The following is a 24882-nucleotide window of genomic DNA, read 5'->3' on the forward strand; positions in this document are numbered from 1 at the left end:
AGCCGCAGTGACACATTCCGGGAGGGCATGGGGTAGACCAGGGATGCTCCAGGTTTGCTTGATGTGACCCCACTGATGTGCGCCAACACCTGGTGGGCGGGCGTAACACCTCCCCATTATTACTTGTCTGCTCTGTGCCCAGGGCTCAGCTAGTCCCCCTCCCCCAAACTGGGGGTCTTCAAATGCCCCTCACCTGCACCACCCCCTCTAACCTCTACCAGTTCTCCATTCACCCCTGTCTCTCTAGCTACCATCTCACCGCCCTGGGTCCTCTGCACCAGAACAGGTCCTGTTCCCCTGGACGCTGTCTCTTCATCTCCCACTTGGGGTGTTTGGAAAGGTGCCCACAACTCATTAAAATGGATTGCCCAACGTACTAATGGGCCAGAACCTGCAGTTAGATAAAAGAGGAATGGAAGAGAATGAGGTGAGATCAAGTTGAGAGATCATTGTGCTACTTTAGACTTAAGGTATCAAAACTCCAGAAACATCATTAATTTGGAACAGGTCATGTCCCAGATATTCTGGTGAAATATTTTATCCTGTGTAGTTCTAGATTGCTAGAGCCTAGGGTTTGAGGGAAAGGGTGAAAGGAGGTGGGAAGCAGTAAGAAATGAGACGGGAGACATAAACACGAGATCAGATGATGGGCTAAGGAGTTTGGACTTTATCCTAAATTATCAAAGAATTTTCAGCTGGGGAGTGACATGGTTCATCTTAGGTTCTAGAACTGGCTGTAAGGCGGGAAATGAATTGGAAAGGGTGAGAGTGGAAGCACAGAGACCATTTAGAGGCTGCTTGCAGTGAGCTAGGCAGGAGGTGAAATAAAGCAGTGATGGTGAAAATGGAGAGGAGAGAACAGATTTCAGATATACCAAAATCAGTGGAGCTGTTTCAGAGAATCTGAAGATTCTAATTTATCGGATTTATTAGATCTTAACCTGGCACACAACTCACTCTGTGCTTCTCTACCAACTTACCCAGAGGATTCTTAGTTGAAGTCCTCAGAGATCATCACAGTACCTCATAGCCTAAGTTTTAAGAGTTGGTTCTTTTTTTTTTTTAGCCTTGCCGCATGGCATGCGGGATCTTAGTTCCCCGAACAGGGATCAAAACCTGTGCCCCCTGCAGTGGAAGCGCGGAGTCCTAACCACTGGACCGCCAGGGAATTCCCTAGAGTTGGTTCTAGAACCCAATGAGATCCAACTAAAACACTGTTTTAGGGCAGTCCTGTCTGTGTTACATCCAGGCTATATACAGCCTCTCTTGATTCAGATCTAAAATTTCAAATGTTAATTGTCATGCAGGCACTCTGAAGTCTGCTCATATCACTAGGATGAGGTAGAATAGCAGTCCCCCGTCCCCTACCCTTTGGATGGTTGTATCTGTGTAATGTTCACAAAACGTTAAAAAAAAAAAAAATGGGAGAAAAAACTTATTGAGTTTCAAAAACAAAGACCAGTACCATAAAAAGCTCTAGATTTTAGACAATTGTTAGAATTGCCCATTGATTATTAGGTAGTCTTTAATTTTATTTCTGTTGTGGGGATTATGCAATGTGTTCTTCTGCCTGCTGTTTACCATTGCAATAACTCCCTTCAGTGTTCAAAATGAATGCTTAATGACTCTGTACCTCGTGTGCTGCATATGTTACAAATTATCTGGGGTTTGTAATCTATGTGGCGTCTCCCCCCTATTGTTCTGAATAATTGAAAAATGTCTTCATATTGGAATAAGGCATGTATTTAAATCTGTATAATTCTTACCTATTCGTAGTTGAGAGAGTCCTTGAGAGCCAATGGAAATACTTTTTTTTCTTGGCACCAATCAAGTGAGTGTTACCTTGTCACTTAGTGGGTGGGATGTGGTGTTATTTCTTAGTAAAATACAGACCTGTGTTTATTCTCAGACATCTTAGGAATAACAGCCATCATCTTATTTTTATATATGTGTTCTTGGCTGTATTCATAAATTACATTTTTTGAGCTACCAAATAATACTTCACTCAGTATAAAGTCATACGATAGAATGGAAGTTATTTACCTAGATATGTTTTCTAGTTGCATTTTCTCAGCCTGTGTAAGATGACTTTGTTGTAATAGCCTGAATTTTTGAAACTCACAATGTTGTTTCTCTACTATCTACCTTCAGATTACTTCATTTATCCAAAAAGTCAATTATGTTTGTACTTGATATTAATAAAACCAGAATAAAGTTCATATCTACCAAAACCTGCTTTTATCATTATTATTTAAAATTTACAAATACTTTTCTCTAAATGGATAGAGCTGGTTTATGATTTAGAAAGAAGAGTGTGGTAGGTCAAAAAGTACCTTGACCTTATATTTGACCTCTCAACTGCCACATACAGTCTTAAGGAGTTTTCATTTATTCATTCATTTAGCGAAAATCTATTGAGCCACTTCTGGGTGCCAGGTACTGGGAATACTTCAATGAATAAAACTGAAAAAAAACCCACCTGTCTTCAAAGAGCTTATATTCTGGTAGAAAACAGTATATTTTAAATATGTTAATTCAAAACAACACAATTAGAAAACCACACAAATATGATATTCCTTTATATCAGCCTCATTGACCTTAGAAAGTTTGAGCTCTCTACCTTTCATTATGCATAAGAAATAGAAATTCATTTGCCTTGGCTTTATTAAGAATGATTTACATGATTTCATATTACGCCTTCTTATTGTGATATGTTCAGTTGTCACTTTTACCCCTCCAAGCAGCAAAGTGCCATATTGTTGGTATTCATGCAGTCATTAGATAATAAGCATGTCTGTGCTGGTCCTGAAGGTACAGTTTTCAGCAGAAATAGGTAATGTTCCTTCTCTTTTGTACAAATTAGGAAACATGGTTAATAGTTGGACTTGAGAAATCAGAGTTGTGCCAATTTTAGAACAATATAAAATATTTTTAACATAAATTACGTAAACCACATTACAAAATAAAGAGAAAAAAGCAAGGGAAGAATTTTACCTTCTCCACTGTAGCATAACTACATATCTGTGAAATGTTATTTTTCAAGAAGTGGTGAATCTGATTTTAATTCCAGTAAAATTTCCATGCACCAAAAATGAGAGGTCTACATGCTTTTTGTTTTATTGAACTCCAAGAAAATATATAGGTCATTCATACTTCTTATTTGATTCATGCCTGCCACCTGCTTCTTGCAAACAGGTTGCCCAGTGAGTGAGGCCAAATCCTCACTCTGGATGGGTAGTTAGGATTCCTTTTTTCTCCCTTGTTTATATATCAGTGTGTTAGTCACCATATTCTTGCTGAGACTATAAACCTTTGAAAATGGTTAAATGATTGGCTTTTAACTATAAAAGAATAAATATGAGTGAAAAGTTGAAGCTGTGATGACAAAGCCAGGTGTTTATGAAACTTGAATAATGTGTGGCAAAAACATGTTTGTATAACAATGTTACTTAACATGTAACAAACCTAAATCTAAGTATAAACTTTTACTTATAGATTTCACATGTTATTAAGCAAAAACAACTTTATAAAATATTTTAAGTACTAATAAAACTAAAAAAAAAGAAAAATCAAGTGAGCATTCTTTTAATATTGGATGGTGTAGTTTAGCTGAAACTTACTTGCTTTTCCAAACAAGGTTCTGATACTGACTGCTACAGTAAGGTTCTTTGGAGTTTGTTATTCTTACCATGTGCTTAGTGATAAAACTTCGCTGCTACTTTTTCTCTACTTGAACTGACCTTTACATAAGGCACCTTGGTCTCCAAATGGTGTGACTATCATTTTTGTAATAATAACAAATAGTTAACATTTACTGAGTACAAGCTATTAAGCAAACACTGTTTTAAATGCTGTGCTTGAATTTTTTCATTTAACACAATAAATCTATGATGGAGGTACTGTTATTAGCTCCACTTTACAGATGGAGAAATTGAGGCAGAGAGAGATTAATTTGTCTAATGTCACAAAGCTAGCAGGTGGTGAAGCCAGACTAAGGAGTCTGACTCCATGCTCTTAACCACTTGATTATACTGTCACCTTGTGAATTATCAGCCCACCTTTATTAAAATTTGACAGTTGAACTAATATTTTGGCAACAATGAAATCATAAAGTCATAAATGCCAAAAATACCAAGATCACATAGCAACACCCAATGGACATCATTGTGCTCATACATGTTTCTTGTCATAGAAATGAAAACACAAATTTAAAAAATTCTTGCAGATAATTCATGGTGTCCTAAGATTGTAAACACAGTGAGAAACATTGATTTGGAAGTCCCAAGGAAGAATTTAAAACAAGTGTTAAAACATCAGACTTTTATTGTAGAAGGCTCATTCAGTCATTCATTCAAGCCTTTATATACGTGATGGTATTTATTGGACTACCAACTCCTCTTAAAGGAAGTAAGTTTGACATTATAGAAGGAGAAACATTTACAAAGTAGAATTACTTTTTGACAGTAAAAGTGGGTAAGGATGTGGCTTACCAAAGGAGGCCACGGAGTGTCCATTATTTTATGCCTGCCATTGTTCACCTGATGTGTAAATGATTTGGATACTCTTCTTAGAGATGATGAGGATGAGACAGACTGTCTTGTATAATACAGATATACAAAGAAGGAAATATGCATATGAAGAAAGCTAAAAATAGAATCAGAACATGAGAAATCAGAGTACAGGGAGTATAGCAGTAACCCAGGTAAATATGGTTACTTCAGCTAAATAGTAAAATGAGCTATGAACTTCCCGGCAACCAAGGCAAAAAGGTAAATACAGTGACTTTCTGTACTTTTCAATGTCTGCAGGAGAGACGCATACCAGGTCCTAGTTTTGAAAGCTAAGATGAATTTGCATTAAGGACACTCTGATAGTGACCTCGCATAAGCTCTTACCTTTCTTTTAGTTCTCTTTTCTGTTAAATAGCGATGCATCACATATCTTCTGTGATATGTAATACACTGCCCGGACCCCTCCTCCAGGAATGAGACACTGGTGCGTCTCCACCAGCTGCCTGGAGCGCTGACTGGTGACGGCTTCTGGTTGGATTCCTCCCAGGAATTTCCCGTTGCCCAAGGTTAGGCTCCCTCTCCAGTGGCGTCCTGGACCCAGTGATTGGTCAGTGCTGAAATACAAAGGTACAGCCTCCTTGCCTCAATTCAGGGCAATTCTGAAGGGTCATCCAGCTTCCATACTTCACTTTAGGATTAACCGAGGCCTCTGCTGCAACTGTGAGTTCCTTCAGCTCCTCTCTCTGCCCCGTCCTGCTCCTCGTTTGCTCACAAGTGCTGTTCTGAAGAGCCCTCCGCTGTAAACCTCCTGCACGGTCTCCTCAGCCTCTGTTTCCTGGGACCCCTCTCTTTTAGCATTACTGTAAAAATTAGAAATAATAAATGTAAACTGCTTACCCCAAATCTCAGCACATGGTAGGCACTGAGAAAATGGTAGTTATGGTTGACTTTCATTGCATGGGACATTGAGCCACCTGTGGAAATGTTTTGATTTTTGTAGAAGGTACAGACATTTTTTCATATGGTGATTGCTTTTAGCAATCCTCATAAAGGTAAGGGTAAAATGTAAAAATGCTACCAAATGAGCTATAAAAAGTGTTATGATTACCTGAATTTCTTTCTAACAACTTCCTAAATAAGTTCAGGTTGCCCAAGGACAGGTGCATAAACTTAAAACAGGCTAATTTTCAGATTTTTCATAGAAAGTTTATATGTCAGGATATGAAGATGTATTCTTTTCATGCATTTATGACCTATAGTTTATACCATGTAAATGTGAAAAAAAAATTTTAAAAACCCTTTTGAAGTAATTTAATATTTACCAGGTTTTAACAGTTGACTGAATCTTGACTTAATGCTTGTACCCAGATATCTTGATGGAGGATTTCTAATAACCTTACTTTTTAGATGATTTTGTCTTAGATGTCCAAATTACTTTTTTTCACAACCAAATACATAAAACTTACTAATGGGAAAAAAGTCTGTATTGTAAGTTATCTTTGCATCATAGATGATAGTTTTTAGTAACAAAATAGCTACAAAACAGAGAATCACATGGTCACCATATGAAAGGAATCAAGTGACCTGTTTCAGGGGTTAGCCTGCTCTGCATAAACATTGGTCTCATGAGTATAAGAAAAGTACCTTTGTGTTTGGGAAGCCATACAATGTTGTAATGATAAAGGTCTGTGAGGATTTTTGGAATGTGTGTGCATGTGTGCACGTGTGGTGCCTAACCTTTAGACACCGCTGATTACAGAACAGTCAGTGCGTGATGCAGGGTGTTTGTATGGCAGGACTTTAAAGATGAATGGCTCTCACTGCTATCCTAGATATATTTTAGGTAATTCTCTTGAGTGTGTTTTCTAGTTCTCACATACTAATAAAAGTTACCATTTTAATATCATCCAAATACTACTTCTAGGTGGTGCCGTGGGATGGGAAGTACTGAGAAAAGATTCAACAGAGATGCTAATGTAGCAACGTCAGAGGTAATACAGGAGGTCAGATGAAAATAACCTCTAATCCAAGTCGGTGCTTTACCAAACAACTGATTTCTTTTCCCTTTTAGGTGGGAAGTTCTAGATACATAGTGTTATCTGACTATGTTTGATGACTAACTACCTGCTGCTTATGTCTGAAATAGTTAAGTAGTTCAGTAAACCCTAATTTTTTTACCTGTCTTGTTCTAAATGGAGAAGCCCTTGAAGATGTCTAGAAGGATTCTTGTGTCCCAAAGAAGCCCTTAAACATGACCATACATACTAGGTATAGCTTATCTAGTATCGCTGCCAATATGAGATTTTGTATGAGTATCTGTATGATTTATATACAGAGTAGAGTTAAAAGCTTTATGGCCATATGAGTATAGTTCCTTGAGCCAACGAAAGGTATTTGGTTCTGACAATTAGTATTGTCCTCCTTGAGGGCTTTTTTCTTCATAATCTGAATGGATTAAGACCCTCAGCTCTTAGCATGGAGGAAGCTAGAAAGCTTAGGAGTTGATACTCACTGAGAACAAAACTTCCTGAATGATTTGTTCTGTGCAAGTATTTCTCCCTCATGAAGACATACTGACCAGTTAATAGACATCAAAGTGAGTCGTTGATAGGCAGATTCGGGATGAAGTGCAGCTGATAGAATTCAATCCTGGTCAGTTCCCCACAAAGACTAAGGCTCCAGAGAGGCAGGAGCTCTTGGTTTCTGGTGGTCATTCTTCTGTCTGACCCTGTTAAAATCCAGGAAGCAATTGAATCTTTTTTCCTTTTCTACCTTTGACAGAACTACTGTCAAAGAATATTATATTCTTGAATATTTTATTTATTTAATTTGTAAGGCATAAGAAATACAATTTGGACAGGGTTACAGAGCTCCGTTTGGCAGGTAATGCCGCCCCGCCCCCCCAAAGAAAGTGTAACATGGTAGATATTTAAAAATAGCCTTGCCCTCTGCTGTTAGTCTTCCTTTGTTACAAAGAAATTAATTTGCTTTGCTAATTATAGCTGTATCTGTTTTATACCCTTTAGGGCTCCTGCTTTTTTCAAAAGGTTTTAGGAGTCCTACCTACCTTGGATTTATTGATTTTTATAAATATAATCCATCGTTGTGGTTAACCAATGAGTTTCCTGATTTTCTTTGCTAAAAAAATTTTGATCTTCTTGGTAGTGATTTACTACTTTAAAATTACCTCAATTCATTTAATAAATATATATTGAACAATCCTTATGTGATAGGCACTCTTCTGGGCTCTGGGAAGCAGCGAACTAGGCAGACATAACCCCTGCCTCATGAAATTTACAATCTAGTGGAATAGCTTTCTTAGGATACAGTAACATTTTGTGAGTGGCATTTGGTAATTTTTATATGCCAGATCCCTTTTGAAGGAATACTTAACTTGTCTTGGGACCTTGGCTCCTCATTTGTTAATTAGACCTAGATGATCTCTAAAGTTCTTTTCCATTCAAAACTTCTGTAATGTTTCGGAGGTTGGAACCTGGTTTGGTATCAGAGCATTGGGCAGCTCCACCCACTCTCTGTGAATCAGTATATTACAGAAAGTTTTGCAAAAGAGGCACTTGGCAAGGATGGTGACACAGATAGGTAATGAATAGTATTAAGTGCTGCAGGAAAGTCAAATGAGTTAAGGACAAAGTTTGAGGACCATTGTTCTTAGTAATTAAGAAGGCATTGCTGACCATGACAGTTTCAGTGGAATAATGGATCAGATTTTGATCCCATTGAGTTAAGGATTGAATTAGTGTAGACATTGCCTATTCCTTTGAGTCCCTTTAGTCTTCAGGCAGTGTTAAAATGGGGAAATGTTAAGGCTTAGCCATTATCCACTAAGGAAGGTAGTCAAGACTTACTTTCCTATACTTGTTTCTAGGTGTGTGCATTTCCCTAAGTTGTTACCTTAGGTAATTTATCTAGCATCTCTATTGATAAGTTAATCAGGTAGTGAATGATCAAGTACTATGTGATACAACTGGAACAGGTGATCAACATGTTATGAATCATTTATTATTGTTTAATTGCCACTTCAGAAAAAGATTTCTTCCCCAGCAGGTAGAAAAAAAGCGCTATATTTTTGTGAAGAGTAAGTTGATATCCTTGTATGCTTTTACTGATAGAAATTGTTTCTTTCAAGAAATGGGAATTTTGCTAATTTACCTCTTAAAGGAAATATTAATGCTGCTTTATCTAAATGAGCAGGATACTGAGGAAACTGGAGAAGTTATTCTTGAACTGGCCCCAGTCTCCAGACTCTCTTGTAAAACCTATGACACAGACTAAGTCTACCTCATTTTAAGGTTTCTGACTAATATCTATTATATTTTTTTATGGAAGAAACAACCACGTGGCATAGAGCAGAGTTTCTTAACCGAAGGTTCTTTTATGAGCTCTTCAGTGAGTCCATGTTCCCCTTGACATTGTGTGGGACAGTTTTGTATGTGTATTCTTCTGGGGAGGGAATCCAGGACTCGAAAAAGTTAAGAACCTCTTCTCTGGAGTGGAAAAGGAAAAGGAAATCTTAAGAATAAAAAGATTTCTCACTTGCCAAACCTTCTGTAGCACTAAGAACCGGGGAGTGTGAAACAAGTGCTGTGTTTTTGGTTTTGGTTTTCTTCTGTTGGGGTTTTTGATTGGTTGGTTTTAAAGGATTAGGTGATTGGCAGGTTAGTTTGCCAAATTTTAATGTACAGAAAACCTAAGAAAGTAGGTAGTAAAGCTTCTACTGGCCCCAGATGGATTTTACCTTAAGATGATTTTACCTCATCATTAGTTACAGCTCTGTGCCAAAAATATATATAGTAATTTATACTATGTCCGTAATATCCCTCTTACTGTGCAGAAATGTTTTTACAGTTGTCTGCCATTTCAGGGTTTTTTTTTTGCCCTGCCTTTGTGCTCACAGAAAATAAAACTAATTTAAGAAATTTTGAGTCTTTCTTAGAGATACTGAAATAAACTCAGTATTGTTCTGTTGCCTCAGTTAACTAAGAGCAACTAATTGCAACACAGTAAAGCAGTAGCTTTAGTTTAAAGGAAGAGGATAGATCTATTTCACAAAGGCTTCTTTTGCTTTGCAGTACACATTGCTTAGGCTGAGGTACTGTTCTTAACACTTTTATAAATAGTCACTGGAGATGTGCTCCCAGTATAATTTCCCCTATCTCTTGCGGAATATAATATGTGATTTTTAAGACTTTGTTTGCAAATAAGTGTATTCTTTATTTAATCATTTGGGTTAAAGAATTTTAAATTTATCATATTTAGTTGGCAGAGGGTTAAGATAAACTATAATATGTAAGCCATTTCTAGTATGGCCAGTTTGACAACTACATTTGAAAATCTGTTTCACTGCTTGTTTTTTCTTATAACACTGTTTCCTGCTGTTGTAACTGAGCTGTCCTCCCTGCAGTATGACTATTTTCATCTGACATCTTAGACTGATCATGCCGGTGTTTTCTAAACAACACGTTTATATGGCAATTATGCCTTATTTCTGTTCCCCCCTGTTATATACCCTGTTCCATTGATAGACAGTTCTGTTAGAACAGTGGTTTTGTCAGGGTGATGATTTTATGATTGTATGAAATGGGGCAAATTTTGAGAAAATGATTGAGCCAGTAGCAGAATTGGTTGGCATATGCTCGTATGATTTATTTAGCTTGCTTCCTACTTTGCCATACCAGGGAAGAATTCTATTCTTCCCACTTCTTGAAAGTTGAAGGAGGGATTGGAGGACACTGAAACAAAAGAAACCTTATTTTTACCCCCAAAGTAGCTTATATAATGTCAGGAACGGCTTTGATGAAACCACTGGCCCTACTTAAAGATCTTATTTTCCAAGCCTTTCATTATTTTATTTGCCCTTTTCTGAACTCTACAATTTCCCTCTCTTGTAGCTGGTTCGATGCCCAGAACTGAATGCTGTGCTCCAGCTGTGGCCTCACCGGTGCTGAATAGAGAGGAAGAGCCACCTTCATAGCTTACATGTGATTCCTCTGCTTATACAACCCAATACTGGATTTACTTACTTTGGCAAGATAGCTGCATTGTGCACTGTATTTAATGTTACGTGTACTGTAACCCTGGGTCTTTCTCTGCATTGCTGCCGTTAAACCCCCAATCCTGCCAATCTAAAACTCCTGCCTTTGTTTACCTGCCCCATCCCCTACCTCCAGACTCCCCTTACATTCATCCACAATGAATGTCATCTTTATTCTCTCATTTTCTTTCACTGTAATCTTAAACTTTGGCAAAACTTTCCCTCTGTCTATAAATTGTCAGTTGTCAGCCATCTGATTTTTCTCCCTGCTTTGGTAATGGGACGTCTTTCACGTCTTTCCTGTGGTACTTTTCCTTTCCTAGTCATTGAACACTTGGCACGGTGGATTTACCAAGCATTCACTTGGCATTTCTTCCACATCAAATACCTTTGGACTTCTCTGATCTGACCACCTGGTCAGGTTGTTTCCTGTGTTTTAGTTCTTCTGTTCAGATTTTTTTGACTTCTCCTGACCTCTATCCTTATAACTTCACTCAGGATATAGTATTATCTCATAGCTCTTGTCCCAGGGAGGAGACAGTAATACTGATTTACCATGGACATTCCTAACAATAAGGAAAGTGTTCTTCTTCACTGTGACTAGAATAGTCTTTAATAATTTTAAGCAAATTCTTTCCCCTCTGAGATCTTAATTTTTTAAAAAATGCTAGAGCTAAGTGACTATAAATTTCTAAGATGAGTGAGGTAAAGGAAGAAGGAAGAGAAACAAGGTTTTTGTGTTGAACAGGAAATGGTTCTCCAAGGAAGCTGAATTGAGGTTCTTGTTGGGTTTGGTACAGCTGTCCAAAATGGGAGGCAAGACTTCGTTTTTCCTAGATTCCAGAGCATTATCTTAATCTAAGATTTACAGTAGGTGTTAAGTTGGTTTATTTAGGACTGTTGACAGAGACACACAATCACTTAATTATATGCTTTGGTTAATCATGTAGAGTGTCGAAAGTGTAACCTTTTCTGATTTATTATGGATGATAAGAACTGGAAGGTCTCCATATGTCCTTTTTATCCATTTCTAAAGTCCCTCTCGTTTATCTAAATCTGTGTTTCTTATAGTAGCAGTCAAGCTGATGTTTAAGTTCTTGCTTCTTTTTCTTAGTTGATATGTGCTATTTAAACAGCCTCTCCTTGGATCTGTGGTCTTTACTGAACCCAGAAGATACGTCTTTTGTATATTTATGTCCTGAGAGAGTTAAAATCAATTTGGAAACCTTTCAATACATCAGATACCTATCATATGGATTTAGGAGTTACCAAACATTTTGCATTCAGACCCCTAATAGATATTTTACATATCAGCATATTGCACTATTAAAGTGCATTTCAAAAGTACACTACAAAGTAAGAGGTGGCAAGATCTGTTAGGCTTTTCTGATGAAATATAAAATATATCATCTGACTATTCTTCCATATCTAGAACCCTTAGATATTTCTAGTTTCCTTATTCATAATTACACAAGCCAAGTGAAATTTTAAGCTCGATTCGGTGGTTTAAAAGAAAGTAAATCTTTTCTGTGGTTTCCCACCATATATAGTGTCAAAGATTGGTCGCTTTGCTTATGCCTAGATCACATCCTAAGTGTGGCCCCTTCCTTCAAAGGAATGTTAGTTTTATTCCCTGACTTCTGAAATAACCCTCCGTGACAGATCCAGTTGGGCTCTTTTGTGTGCTGAATGCCTTTCTCTAGGCAGCCAGTAAGTAGTGAGCAGTGGCATGGTTTCCATCTCCATTTATGGCCTTGGAAGGGTGACAGGGACATGGCTGGGACTCTCCATTTACGGTCCTTGGAGGAGCTGAGAAGAGTGGCTGGGGTGCTCTTGGAGGGCAGAAAGTAGACATTGTGAGATAAAAATAAATAGGAGATGTTTGCAATTCAAATTCCAGTCCCTGGGGGGAGGGCAGAGGGCACCGGGAAGGGGAGTGTGTAGCAAGTCAGATGAGATCTGCTGCAGGCATTTGTCTCCTTCCATTGGAAGGGTTGCTCATCACACGTTTCCCAGGTTCATTTCTGATTTGTTCCAGAAAGTTGTGTGTTATGTACTTGTGACTCTCCTTTACGAAGAGAGAGAAGGAACACTAATTAAAGTGTGGCAGAAACCTAACTTCTTTAAGGCATCATTTGAGGCACCAGAAGAAATCTCCAGAAGGGGGGAATGAGGCAGGTGCTTTACGCAGGGGATAGGCTGGCTGGTTTTAGGATGGGGTGACTCTTGTCACTCCTCTGCTTGTGTCAGAGGGAGATCATCATCCGTGTCTTATGTTTATTATTCCTTTTGCCCATCTGGATTTCTGGCCTCGAGGGACAGATCTGCAAAGTATTCAACAGAGTGTCTTCCTGTAGTTTATCAACTGCGATTTAAAGGTACTGAACTTCCGAGGAGGCCCGATAAAGATTATTCAGAGTTGTTTTTGTTTGCCGAGAATAGAGGACATATTGGCTTATGGAGAGTCATCGCACATTCAGGAGAAATTTATAGTCTGGCTAATGTGTGTAAAGTAAGCCTGAGGTGAACTGGTTTGGCACAGCTGAGTTAGAAAGTATTTGGAGCCACCCGAGAAAAAGGGTCTTGTCTGTCACGAAAATCCTCAGAGTAAAACCCAGTAAAGTAGAGAGGAGAGCTGAAGGAACAAAAGGAGGCAGCGATGGGACAGAGAACGATGTAATTAAACTAAATTTGGGACTAAGTCCTTGATTTATCTTTTGAAATTTCGTGTAAGATAGCATAAGATGTACCATGAAACTAAGGAAAGAAATCATCAGACATATGTGTTAGAAGACCACGAAGCAAGTTGAAGGGTTGTGCAAGATAATAAAACTGTCCAGGTTGTATCTGTGGATTTGCATAATGATATTTGCTGTGTGCCACGAAAAAGAAGTGAAATAACACCCTTTCACCTCACTTCCCCCGCAAAAGGAAATTATTGGCTTCATTTGTTGGTGCATTTGGCTGGCAGTTTGAGTTGGTAGAATAGATTAGTATTATCACTGGCTAATTTTAGATGTAGGTATTAGTGTATTGTTTCTTGATAATTGATGTTTGAGACTGGGAATCTGTAGCCTTATTGATTTGATCTCTTTTAAATTTTAGCAACTTCCCCAAAGACAGAGTGAGTTAGTAAAGATTATGGACTATGTAAGGAACAAGTTTTACCAGCTGATTTGTTGAGGCAATTGTTTTTACCCTGTATTCCTTCTTAATCAAGGGTAAGGAAGGTTATATTCTTTGCTTTGGGAAATTCTTCTTTCTGTCCTCCCTCCCCTCACTTTTTCCAAATTCTGGGCACAAATAGCAGCTCTTTCTTTTCTGTGGCAGGTGTGCATCCTATTGGCTGGCTGGTATTTCTTGTTTTCCTTTTTTTTTTTCTTACTCTTTTAAAATGGGGGTGGGGGTGTACAAATACGTGTATGGGACACATGCAATAATGTTGTAATGTTTCTTGTTGTTTAATGGATAATTAATTGCAAAGTAATTGTTTGAATTATAACATGTTTGAGTAAATGCTAAATTAGTATTTTTTTTTCTAATATAATCATGAATTTAAAATCTAGCATTCCTGTAACAATGTGTCTGTGTTTGTCTGTCTGTGTCTGTCTAATAGTAATTAATATCTGTGGTCCGTACCTGGAAGAGGAAGTACAGCTTTAAAGGAATAACAAAAGACTTTGTGTCTTAGACCCTTCGCAGGTGTTACAGTCGGGTGAAAGAACATGGTGTTGGGAAAAGAAAGAGCAGTTACACATTTGAACAGTTGGAACAGGTGTTTGGTCAGGGAGGATGGGATGCTCAGCCCTGCCAGCCTGTACTTATTAACAGTAGTGGCTTGTACCAGGAGCTGGAGTCAGATGGCAGCACTATGGAGGAGTATTCACAGGAGGACTGGGGAAACCACAGTCAGGATCTCCACGGCTATCCAACAGATCAGGAATTGGGTAAGAGAGCCAGTATCTATGTTACTTGTGTGTGTGTGTGCGCGCGCACGCGCGTGCACGTGCATATACATATCTTTATATGTGCACAGGTACTTCATATCTGTAATATCTTCTTATACCATTCCCACTGACAGCACAACGCATATAGCCAGTCTATTGGGGGCAATTTGGGCATCCTTAAACTACCAGCCTAGTGCCTAGTGACTTGGGTTCCACAAAATTCCTAAAGACACAGAAGAATTCCTAATTCTGAGCCGCACAAGGAAGCTCAGTGACAGGCTATGCAATTAAAAATATCCTGCACCTCTTAGTTCTAAGACGACTGCTAAGAGTGTTGACTCTTGGCTCGACTGGTATAGATATAACTGTCTTTTCCTTCCTTTATCCCAAATACTTTTTTTTTCCTGTTTGTGATTTGCAAAAGGTCCCTTTCCAGGCTTCAGTCTGAACAATCAATGAAGGGAAGCCTTGGTTTGAAAGGAGCTGATATTTGAACATTATCAGGGATCATACTCCTTCAAACTCTGTAAAGGATCCCAACCCAACAGTAGCTGGAATGATTTATTCCCAGTCTTCACATTAAAAATGGAAAACAAAACTCCTGGCCATCAAATCTAAACTTGTGTGGACTAATTAAGAGGGTATATGTAGTTGTTTTTCTTTTTTATTTTCAGTAAATGGTCCAATTTTAGTTTTCATAATTTGCAAGTACTAATCAAGTTTCTGCTGCAACCTTTGTACATTCATAGCAAGTTGTGTAATGAGTGCTCACTTATAAGTAAACGTTCTCACTATCCAGTGAAATACTCAGGTAGCCCCCAAGGAAGGATAAGTAGGATTGGTACTATAAACGTGCCTCCCTAGCTTAAGACAAAAGCCAATGGGCACTATTTTACAGAACTCCTGATGATAGAGAAATGCTTAATTCGAAAGAAAAAGGATTAAATGTTAATATTTCTTGTGAATGCTGTGTCTAAAAAAAATCTCTCAAATATCAGAAGAGAGAGGGAGCGAAGAAAGAGGTTATGAAACTGTAAGACTAACACAATGTAAGAGAGAGAATTGATGACTAGAAGAATAAAAAGGGCAGATGCTAAGTGATCACTACCTCTTAATTTCAAAACGGTACTAAGGTCTAAATTACTTTGGCATCCTCTAACTCTGGTTTTGCTGAAGAGAGTTAAGTCACCTAAACCTTTGGGAAAAAAATAACATGTGTAGTATATATTGATCCTGATATTAGGGGAGTAATTGCTCTCTAAAACCTACATATAAAGTCTAAATAGAACAGAATTATTTTCATTCTCGTTCCTTTAAAAATCATGTTTGCCATGAAATTAAGCTTTAAGCTCCTAGCTAGAAATCCACTGGTGACCTTGAAGAATTTTATACTTGTAGAGCTGGGTTCTGATCTTGCATATAAATGTATGCATCTCATTATGTAAGAGTTATATTTATAAATCTGGCATTGGACAGTGTTTGACACTAGAATTAAGTTCTCGCATTGGAAAGTATGGAACAAACAGTAGACATATAGCTACTTAGCTACATAAATGTATGCCACCACTTAGGAAAATATAACTTTTTTCAAAACCTCTGTTTTTCAGATGAAATACCTGTCACAAAGAGAACATTAAAAATAAAACAAGAGTCTTCTGAAGAAGCACAGTAAGTAGATGTTCCACCTTTCTACAGAGTGTATTTACCTAAGTTTAATGACAAAGGTCTTGCTGTAATGAAGCATGCTATGAGGGTTACAGCCGTGCCACTGAGAGAGCATGTCTTGTTGTTCTTCCTCATCTTTTTAGCCTAAGTTTTCCAGTGGTTAATCCAAAATGTTGAGAATGTTGTATACAACAAGAAGAAATAAATATATTATATGAAAATAAGCGTGTTTATGGTATTTTCCTGTGTGTGGATGTGGTATTTGGATGTTTAAATATGATACAAAGTTAAGTCACAGGGCCCAGAGTTTGTCTGGGGTTAAGTGAAATGATAGGAGGGCCAGAGGGACACTTAAATTCCTTATAATATTCCATTTGAGGACTCAAAAAGCAAGTTCTTAGGAACTACAAGGGAGGCCCAATTGACGTAACTGGGGATGAACTCAAGCTTCACAGAACTGGTGTCACCAATCTCAGACCCCCTGAACTTTTCCCATGGTTGGAACTTCAGAAATACAACAGACAGTTCTCAGGAACTGTTTAAGTAACTGGATCTAGTTCTCACTGTGCTCCACAGCTGTGGAAAGCTCATCTGAGGGCTGAGCCCGGGGAGCTTCAGGCCGAGATCAGATCAGTGGGGCAGGAACCTGACAGGCTCTGCAGAAGTGTCCTGTGTGGCTGCCTGTTCTCCAGGTTTCAGCTCACAGGGTGCGAGGGTTCTAAGAGGCGGTTCATTTCCCAGTGCAACAGTTTCCTCAGACCTGTTCCTTACTGATGATTTAGGGCTATGACAGCGCTGCATAAAATGACTTCATTTGGGCACTGGATCTCTTCACTCTAGGTTTAGGTGGGATTAGCCTGAACTAGCTGCTGTAGCCTGCAGTCAAATACACCATCCTTCACCCGCGAAGAAGAGTCACCACTTATTTATCAAATGCCTACTGTATGTCAGGCATAGGAATACAGCAGTGAGCAAAACAGACAAAAAGCTCTGCCCTCCATCCCACCTCCTTAGCCTAGTCCTCCTTGAGATCAGTAAAATATTTTAAAAGAGGACAGGGAGAATGGTAGCTATGAAAGATAATTTTTCTTTAAAGCATTGACCCATGCAGAAGCATGGTCCTATGTCTTAGCCTCACAAGCACCACAATCTAAATATTAGAAAAGTGATCAAGTGCCTTTGTGTACTCTGAGAAGAGAAACAATCTCCAGAAATGCAGTGATTTCATCCTGATGGCCACTCAGATACTTGAGTAGCTTTCAAGACAAACTAAAGTGTGGAGGGTAAGTCCAGGGCAGTCTTTGGTTCAAGAAGCAACTGATAACAAAACGTTAGCTCTTTGCCATCTTGAAAAGAAAATCAAGGAAAGTAAGAGAGAAGGACTATGTGGAAGATTTCCCCAGTTTGTTCCAAAAGCTCTTCCAGAAGGTATGAGAATTTAAGAAGAAAGTTTCCAGGATCTGTCTCCTTCCAAGAAGCTGTTAGCAAACCACCCTTACACCCTGTTTTCTTGCCTGTGTTTGATTGTATGTGAGTGTGGTAGTTGAGTATTTTTGTAGCTTAAACCTATGATTGATGTCGAGTGTAATTGTTTGTTGCTAAGTTGATATTTAACAAACTAAAGTCTTCCAATATCAAAGTTGTACCCTACCTGAGAAACAAATATCCTCATATATATGTACAAATCATCATGAAGTATCCGTTGGAATTACATGAATTAAGCAGCATATGAAACAAGAATTTCCCTGTACTTGTCTTCTTCTGTTAACTGTCCAGATCAAAATTGAAATAATTTCTATACTTTTGCTTCCCTTTATAAAATATATTTTAGAAAAATCTCAATTCATTATCTGGAATTTTTTTTCTCTTACAACTGAAGCTTAATAATGGAACTTTCGCATCTGAATTCTCAGATCTTAATTCTGTGCTAAACTGACAGTTCTTTTAAATTTGGGAGTAGTAATGTATTTCAGACAAATAGAAGAAAATGTCCTTTTTTCATGTTTTTTTATCAGATCAATAGTCATAATCAGTTGTATATTTTCCTATGGCCAGCGTGTATGGGCCAAACTTATTGAACTTTCAGAATTTCCAGGTTAGAAATTAATGTGTTCATTCTTTTAAGTGATACCTACTGGTTACTTTTCTGAATACAGCATCCTTCACCTGCTTTTGGTAGTTAGGTCTGAAGGTCATCATATGCACTATAATAGCCACTTTAAAAAGTACATGATCCTTGGTTTCTGAAATCCTTTAAAAAGTACATGATCCTTGGTTTCTGAAATCTTATGTATCAATGGTTACTAAGTGGAATACAGCCAGACTTTAGAAGTAATGGAAAGCAGTTTTTCACTAGTTCCTAGGAACTTCCTAAGGGTGAGCATGTCTCAGATTTTAATACTATGATTATCTAGACTTGCACAGTCCAATATGGTAGCCACTAGTCACCTAGGGCTATTTAAATGTAATTTAAAATTAATTAAAAACTTAATACCTCACTCACACTAGCCACATCTTAAGTGCAATGGCTAACATATTGGACAGCACAGACACAGGACATTTCCACCATTGCAGAAATTTCCACTGGACAGTGCTCATGTAGACACCTGAAGAATCTGACTTTTATTTCTCTTTCCAGGAAAAGAGACATCATGCAGAATATCGTACAGATTTTGGAATCAGTACAGTTGAAATGGGAACTGTTTCAGAGCTGGACAGACTTTTCAAGGCTTCATCTTTCTAATAAACTGGCCATTTTTGGAATTGGTTATAACACCCGTTGGAAAGAGGATATCCGTTACCATTATGCTGAGATCAGCTCCCAGGTGCCCCTTGGCAAGCGACTCCGGGAGTACTTCAATTCTGAGAAGCCCGAGGGACGGATCATCATGACCCGAGTGCAGAAGATGAACTGGAAAAATGTTTACTACAAATTTTTGGAGATCACTATTAGTGAAGCGCGGTGCCTGGAGCTGCACATGGAAATTGACTGGATACCCATTGCCCACTCCAAACCAACTGGTGGGAACGTTGTTCAGTATTTATTGCCAGGAGGCATTCCCAAAAGCCCAGGCCTTTATGCCATTGGCTACGAAGAGTGTATTGAGAGGCCCCCCTCACCCCACATGGAGCGACGTTCCCTGGACCCAGGAAAGGAGGGCCGGGTTGACTTGGAAACCCTTTCAGCACAAGCCTCACTACAGGTGGAAATAGAACCTACCCGAATTATCTATTGCTACCTCGGGATCGCTGAGGTCAGGACTCTGCAGCAATGCTTATTTTTACATTTCCAAGCAAATACCAAAACCTTCAGCAAAGATTGGGTCGGTATTAATGGGTTTTTGTCTCAGAACTGTATTGTGGATCCTGGAGTTTCCCCCAAATCCATCTATATCAAATTTGTAGAAGTAGAGAGGGATTTTCTTTCCGCTGGCTCTTTAGTTGAGTGCCTGGAAAAAGCCATTGGCTACCCCTTAAAATTTAACAACTGAATGTCATCCTTCATAAGGATTTGGGCTCTTACCTCTCTCTTCTCTACTCACATCCCGTTACCCAGACTGTCCCTCATCCAGATGCTGCCATCAGACTTCATGGAAACTCTTTCCACGATCGGGCCAGTACAACTAAGAAATCATAGTAGACTTTGGGCAGAAAAAACAGACCTCACCTGAAAATGCTCATTTTGAGCCAGCAAGCTATACAGCGGACTTGCATGGTGGGTCAGTTGTTTCTTTTTTAAAAACAAAAAACAATTTTTAAATGGATTTTAGAGCCCTGATGTAAACAAATGTAGGTACATTCCATATTGGACAAAACTTATACTTTGAGTTTCATATGAAATTGAAAAATTGTATTTTTTTCACGATGTTTCATTTTTACACATCTCTATGTCTCTATATAAGTATTATTTACAACCTTGAATAAATAAGCAATAGATAATGGCAAGTTAAATCTTGAGTCACAGTAAATAAGACTTTTTCAATATTACCCTTAGCTACTATTGTATATAATTTAGAGTTTCATTTTTTTCACCAATCAAGTGTTTTGCTATTCCCAATCAGTGTTGCCTGCAAAGACCTTTGTTTCTGTGATGTACCAACTTTATGGTTGTGCTGCCATTTAAACTTTTTTTTAAAAAAATCATTAAAGTAATTCCTGGCCTCTTGGCGTACTAGTGGAGCTTTTTGCAGCCGAGTGTGGTCGCACTGGCAGTGGGGCCGTGCTCTGACTTTACTGCCAGGGATGAACACAACAGAGTAGGGCAGCTTCACTCCCTCTCGCTCTCTGTACCCCACTGACCAATGTCATGATCTCTTGTCAGAGTAACAAAGGTCATTGGACATTTCACTTTGTGCTACTTTTTAAAAAGCTACAAAAGGATATTCCTTTTGGCCCTAAGTACATGAATTTGTAAGAGACTCTCATTCCTCATCTTTACACTCAGTAATCAGGGGCAGCTCTCTCAGGAGCACAGGTGGAGAATTGATGTCATCATACTGCCTGTGAAAAAGGAGAGAAGATCTAATAGAAACATCCAAACAAAAATTTTAAGTGATCCGTAGGATAGGAAACTGTAAGGTATCAGTCCATTAGGAGGGTAACTATCACCTTTAGATCTTGCAGTGATTCCTGTGGGTCAACTAGCACTCCAGTTGGAGGTTAGTACTCTTGGCTAAGAACTACCTTACTAGTAGAGTAGTCAAGGGTCACTTTGGTCTCATGACAGGGACTTGTTAGATTGGTTATTTATCTTTAATGATTCCCCCAGCATCTCTCGGGTACTCTACTTTAAATGGACTGCAAATCCAGGTAAGAGCTATAATTCTCCCCATTTTTCTGTACTATTGAAGATAAAATTGCACATTGATTAAAAAAAATGTTCTTTCCTGCAGCCTGAGTTGTCTTAAATCAGTGGTTTTTCTCATTCTGATACCTCTTGGTTGGTTGATGCTTATTTATTTTTCTAGTGACTAGAGAGCTTATAACCAATGGGATGACTTTTATTAATGTCATTTGAGTCTAGGTTTATGGAGTTGGCTGTTTCCTGATGTGAGTTGCTAAAAGTGGGTGCTAGTTCAGGGAGAGTATATATAAATATTCTGGAATGTTTGAGTGCAGCACCTCTTCTCCCTGGGCACAGGCTGTAGGTATCGGCTTTAGGAAATTCTCATGAGTTTGCTCTTCTTTGGAACTTGGAATTATAGTCCTAAAGACCGAGCCTTCATTGACCATTTTGTAGCAATAATCTCATAATATTAGTGCCAAGTGCTGCAGGAAAAAGCATTATCACCAGGAGTAGTACATGGCATCCCCCAAACTTTGCCACTGATCAGCCCTAAAACTAACATTATGCTTCATTCATTTCTTCCCCCATCCCACTTTTCACTGCTGTTAGTTACTTAGCAGGGGCAGAACATTTGGGAACATTTAGTGAGGATGTCTGAGATCTACCTAACATTACTGAGAATAGGGCATTGCTAGACCACTATGAGCGGCACAGAGTGTATGGCAAAGACTGATCCAATATGTGTTTTCACCATGTGGCTTGGGATGGGTGAGGGGGAGGGGCAAGAGGACAAAGCTGAGCACCGGGAAACGGAGACTTGGAAAGAAAGTACCTTGCTGATGCTGAATATCCATTCTCTTTGGCCAGAACAATCTAGAAAAGAGGACAGCAGGGTGTCAGATAACTATATGAGCATTTCTAAAAACAAAAAGTAGACTATTTAGACCTCAGTGAAGCCTTATAACTGATTCCAGGAGGATGGAGACACTACATTCAAATGTAAGAGTCAGCATTAAAAAATACTGTAGAGATAAAAGATGAGGTATGACGGGGAGAAACACTAGTGAGCTGCAAGTCTCTTAACACATGAAACTATGAACTTAGCTCTTGCACACAACCTGTTGATGCAGGTCACTCACAGATCATCTGCACTAACATTCCCATTTTACACAAGGGTAGAGAGCAATGTTCACCCTAAACTGCAGCTCAGCAAAAACTTTCAGAAAGTAATAGAACTGCTCTGCTAACTTCTACCACTTGACTGCCTCAGGGTCAGCAGAAAAGAAGTGGCTGGAGTAGGAGATAGTATAGAAAATTCTTTGATTGGGTGAGAGCAGTGAAAGAGTCCTGAAGAGACTGTTTCATTGTCACATGGAGAGAATCACTGCCTGCAAATCTTTATTTGTATCTTTACTTCTGATGTTGTAAATTGTTTGGGGCACAAATTCTGGAAAGTTACCTACTGAGAGTGAATGTTGAGGCCCTCCCTGCCTTACGTAGCACTTGATAGGGATGAGCACAGCCTCTGTAATCAGATGCTCTGGTGCTCCTGGGATACAACCGAGAGCATTGTACTGCTGTTTTTGGAAGGAATTACTTATTTGGGGTAACCTAGGCCTGACCTGGAAATAAAGGAGGGATGTTTACAAGAGGTGCTTTGCAGTGAAGACTAAAGTAAAAAAAAAAAGAGTGTGATAGACTAGAAAAACCAAACCAACAGCACCCTCCCCCCATATATATATACACACACACACACAATCTACTTGACAATTCAAAGTTTGTAGGTCCCTGTATAAGGGTATGAGACTAGCAGTTACCTATTACTGTTGCCTTTGCTGTCACTGAGCTGCCAAGTACTATGATTCTAGGGGTTGCATGAGCAGTCTAGTGTTTGCATAGCCATTTCTCAAAGCCACTGCATGGCAGGTATTTGAAGAGCAGCCAGGCCGGTCACACTAGGAAGAAGCAGCTGAGAGCGTCTACAGGGCGCTGTGTAGAAAAAGACCTTGGGCAGCGCAGGCTCAAAGACCACATTCAGTGTTAATGCAGGGCCGTGTGGAGTAAATGGAATCCAGGAGGCCTGGCTGCTTTTCTGCCCAGTCAACTGGTCACCTAGAGCAGGCAGCGCCAGGGACTCCTTGTTATGCCTTCTGTCCTCGGTGACCTTTGCTCGGTGGTTGAGCCGTGCCCGGATGTTTGAAGCATCTTTATTTTGGCTGTCCGACCGAGAAGCCAGAACGGGTGCGTGCCCTTCTGTAAGAGAGCTGCGGCCGCCAGAGGGCGCAGAGGTGCCTGTGACCGGCTGGCGCGGGGAGGGACGGTTAAATTAAATTTCACAGCGAACATGATCTAGTCCCGGGAATTAAAGGATCAGAGCGGGCCTGAGGAGGGCTGGGAGGCAGCAAAGACATGGGGATAAATAAATGGAGGGACTTGGTCCAGTCTACCTTCCCGCAGCTGCCCTCTCCTTCCCAGTCTGCATAAGGCTTTTCAGAGTTAAGCGGGGAACCGGGATCTTGTTTCCTCAGTTTCCTGCTCAGCTCCTGGGGTTTCCTTGCGCCAGTCACTTCCCTGCTCGGGTTTGCGGCGCAAGCTCCGGGTGACCCTCGGGCCTTGGTTTCAGGGAGTCTCCGAGAACCTGCTGAGAGGCCCCGTCTTCTCCCGCCACAGGTGAACACGGTCCTCGGGTCCACCGCCGGCGCATCCCCCACCGCAGCCTCGGGGCCACGCGGCACGTGCGGGGGTGGGCGGGGGTGGGCGTGGCCGCCTCCCTTCCAGAGCCTCTCTCCCTGCCCGCTCCCGCGGCCTAACCCGCCCCTGGCCCTGGGAAATTGGTAGTTGCGGGCAGCAGAACCGGGCCCGCGCGGCCGGCACTCTGGACCTGTCCTGCCGCCTCAAGCCCCACACTGCGGAGCCCCAGTGGCCCCGGGAAAACGCGGCTCCCCTCCTCCCCGCTTAGGCTGAGGACGCGTTACCCCCAAGCTCGGAGCCGGTTGGTCGGGCGGGAGCCCCGGCCGCTTAGGGTGTCGGGTGCGGGTGGCCCCTGGACGTCGGATAATCCCCAAACCTTCCTTCCTTCCTGGCCCTCCTTCCTACCGCACTTAGCGGAGGGGGAAGGCTATGGCGTAGTCTGAGAATTAGGGCTCTTCTCCTCTGCCCTTGCCCCCGGCCGGCTGCGAGGGCGCCACGACTCACCCGACCCCGCCCCTGCGTCCTGACCCGGTGGAGGCCGCGGGAGCCGGCCGTCGGAGCGCGAGGAGCGTCCCCCCGCGGCGGGTCACCCTCGGGCCCCGCCCGCGAGGACGGCGACCTCTCCGCCCCCTCGAATGCCCCGCCCCAGTCCCCGTCGGTCCCCACCCCACCACCGGCACACGCACGCAGACTCTGGCCAGAGCCGCCCTTGGTGTCAGTGGCCCGGCTCCCGCCTCCGCTCCGGCCGTCGTGCGGCCCCAGCACCTGTCGCTTGGTGTGTCCCGGAGCCGGCGCCCCTGACTCCGTCGGGGCCAGGGAAGGCCATGGTTTCCCTGCCCGGGTTCCCTGCGACCAGCTTGCTGCGGTTTTTGTTCCTGGGGCTGACTACTCTCGGTGAGTGAAACCCTGGACCTGGAGGGGACGTGAGATGGGAGAGGTGGGGTGAATGCGACCCTGAGGGAGGTGGTTTTGGGCACTGATGAGGAGCTGGGTGGGACAGGACTCCCGTCTCTGACTCTTTCCCTCCCCGCCCTTATACTTCCCCCCACGCAGGGCATCACTTGTGTCCCCGCTGCGTCGGGGAACAGCTCCCACTTTGGGTGCGGTGTGTTTGTGGTCGGGGAGAGGGTTAGGGCACCGCCTGGGGTGAGTTGTTGGAGCCATTCCTCACCCCCACTCCCCACCTCCACCCAGCAGAGCCGGATGAGCTGAGCTGCTGGATGAGACACT

General features: G+C 40.9%; 2 protein-coding genes and 1 long non-coding RNA gene across 12 annotated transcripts in view; 2 read left to right on the top strand and 1 right to left on the bottom strand.

Moving 5' to 3' along the window:
- Positions 1 to 20126, top strand: part of MSANTD2 (Myb/SANT DNA binding domain containing 2) — a 28631-nt gene extending 8505 nt beyond the window's left edge. The window contains exons 1-6 of one of the 8 annotated variants that reach the window (XM_059930135.1): positions 5086 to 5231; positions 6436 to 6502; positions 10421 to 10510; positions 14411 to 14510; positions 16118 to 16178; positions 18814 to 20126. In XM_059930135.1, coding sequence (XP_059786118.1) covers positions 14435 to 14510; positions 16118 to 16178; positions 18814 to 19666 — 990 coding nt within the window. In that variant the 5' untranslated portion in view covers positions 5086 to 5231; positions 6436 to 6502; positions 10421 to 10510; positions 14411 to 14434 and the 3' untranslated portion in view covers positions 19667 to 20126. Of the gene's footprint in view, positions 1 to 5085; positions 5232 to 6435; positions 6503 to 10420; positions 14080 to 14254; positions 14511 to 16117; positions 16179 to 18813 lie in introns of those variants that run through there. The other 7 variants (XM_059930134.1, XM_059930131.1, XM_059930133.1 and 4 more) reach the window with 7 other exon arrangements.
- LOC132370319 (uncharacterized) lies at positions 1 to 24257 on the bottom strand. Of its 3 annotated transcripts, none has more exons than XR_009504544.1 (6): positions 24157 to 24257; positions 21794 to 21834; positions 5213 to 5371; positions 4896 to 5125; positions 252 to 391; positions 1 to 89 (listed from the first exon to the last, which is right to left on the bottom strand). It is a non-coding gene; the product is annotated as an uncharacterized LOC132370319 (long non-coding RNA). The 3 variants fall into 3 exon arrangements; XR_009504543.1 differs by adding an exon at positions 4491 to 4644 and having other exon boundaries at positions 4896 to 5371; XR_009504542.1 differs by having other exon boundaries at positions 4896 to 5371.
- Positions 24205 to 24882, top strand: part of ESAM (endothelial cell adhesion molecule) — an 8421-nt gene continuing 7743 nt past the window's right edge. Inside the window, exon 1 of the mRNA XM_059930140.1 lies at positions 24205 to 24546. Coding sequence (XP_059786123.1) covers positions 24288 to 24546 — 259 coding nt within the window. The 5' untranslated portion in view covers positions 24205 to 24287. The remainder of the gene's footprint in view (positions 24547 to 24882) is intronic.

This window comes from Balaenoptera ricei, chromosome 8 (assembly GCF_028023285.1).
Source record: "Balaenoptera ricei isolate mBalRic1 chromosome 8, mBalRic1.hap2, whole genome shotgun sequence".
NCBI lineage: Eukaryota > Metazoa > Chordata > Mammalia > Artiodactyla > Balaenopteridae > Balaenoptera > Balaenoptera ricei.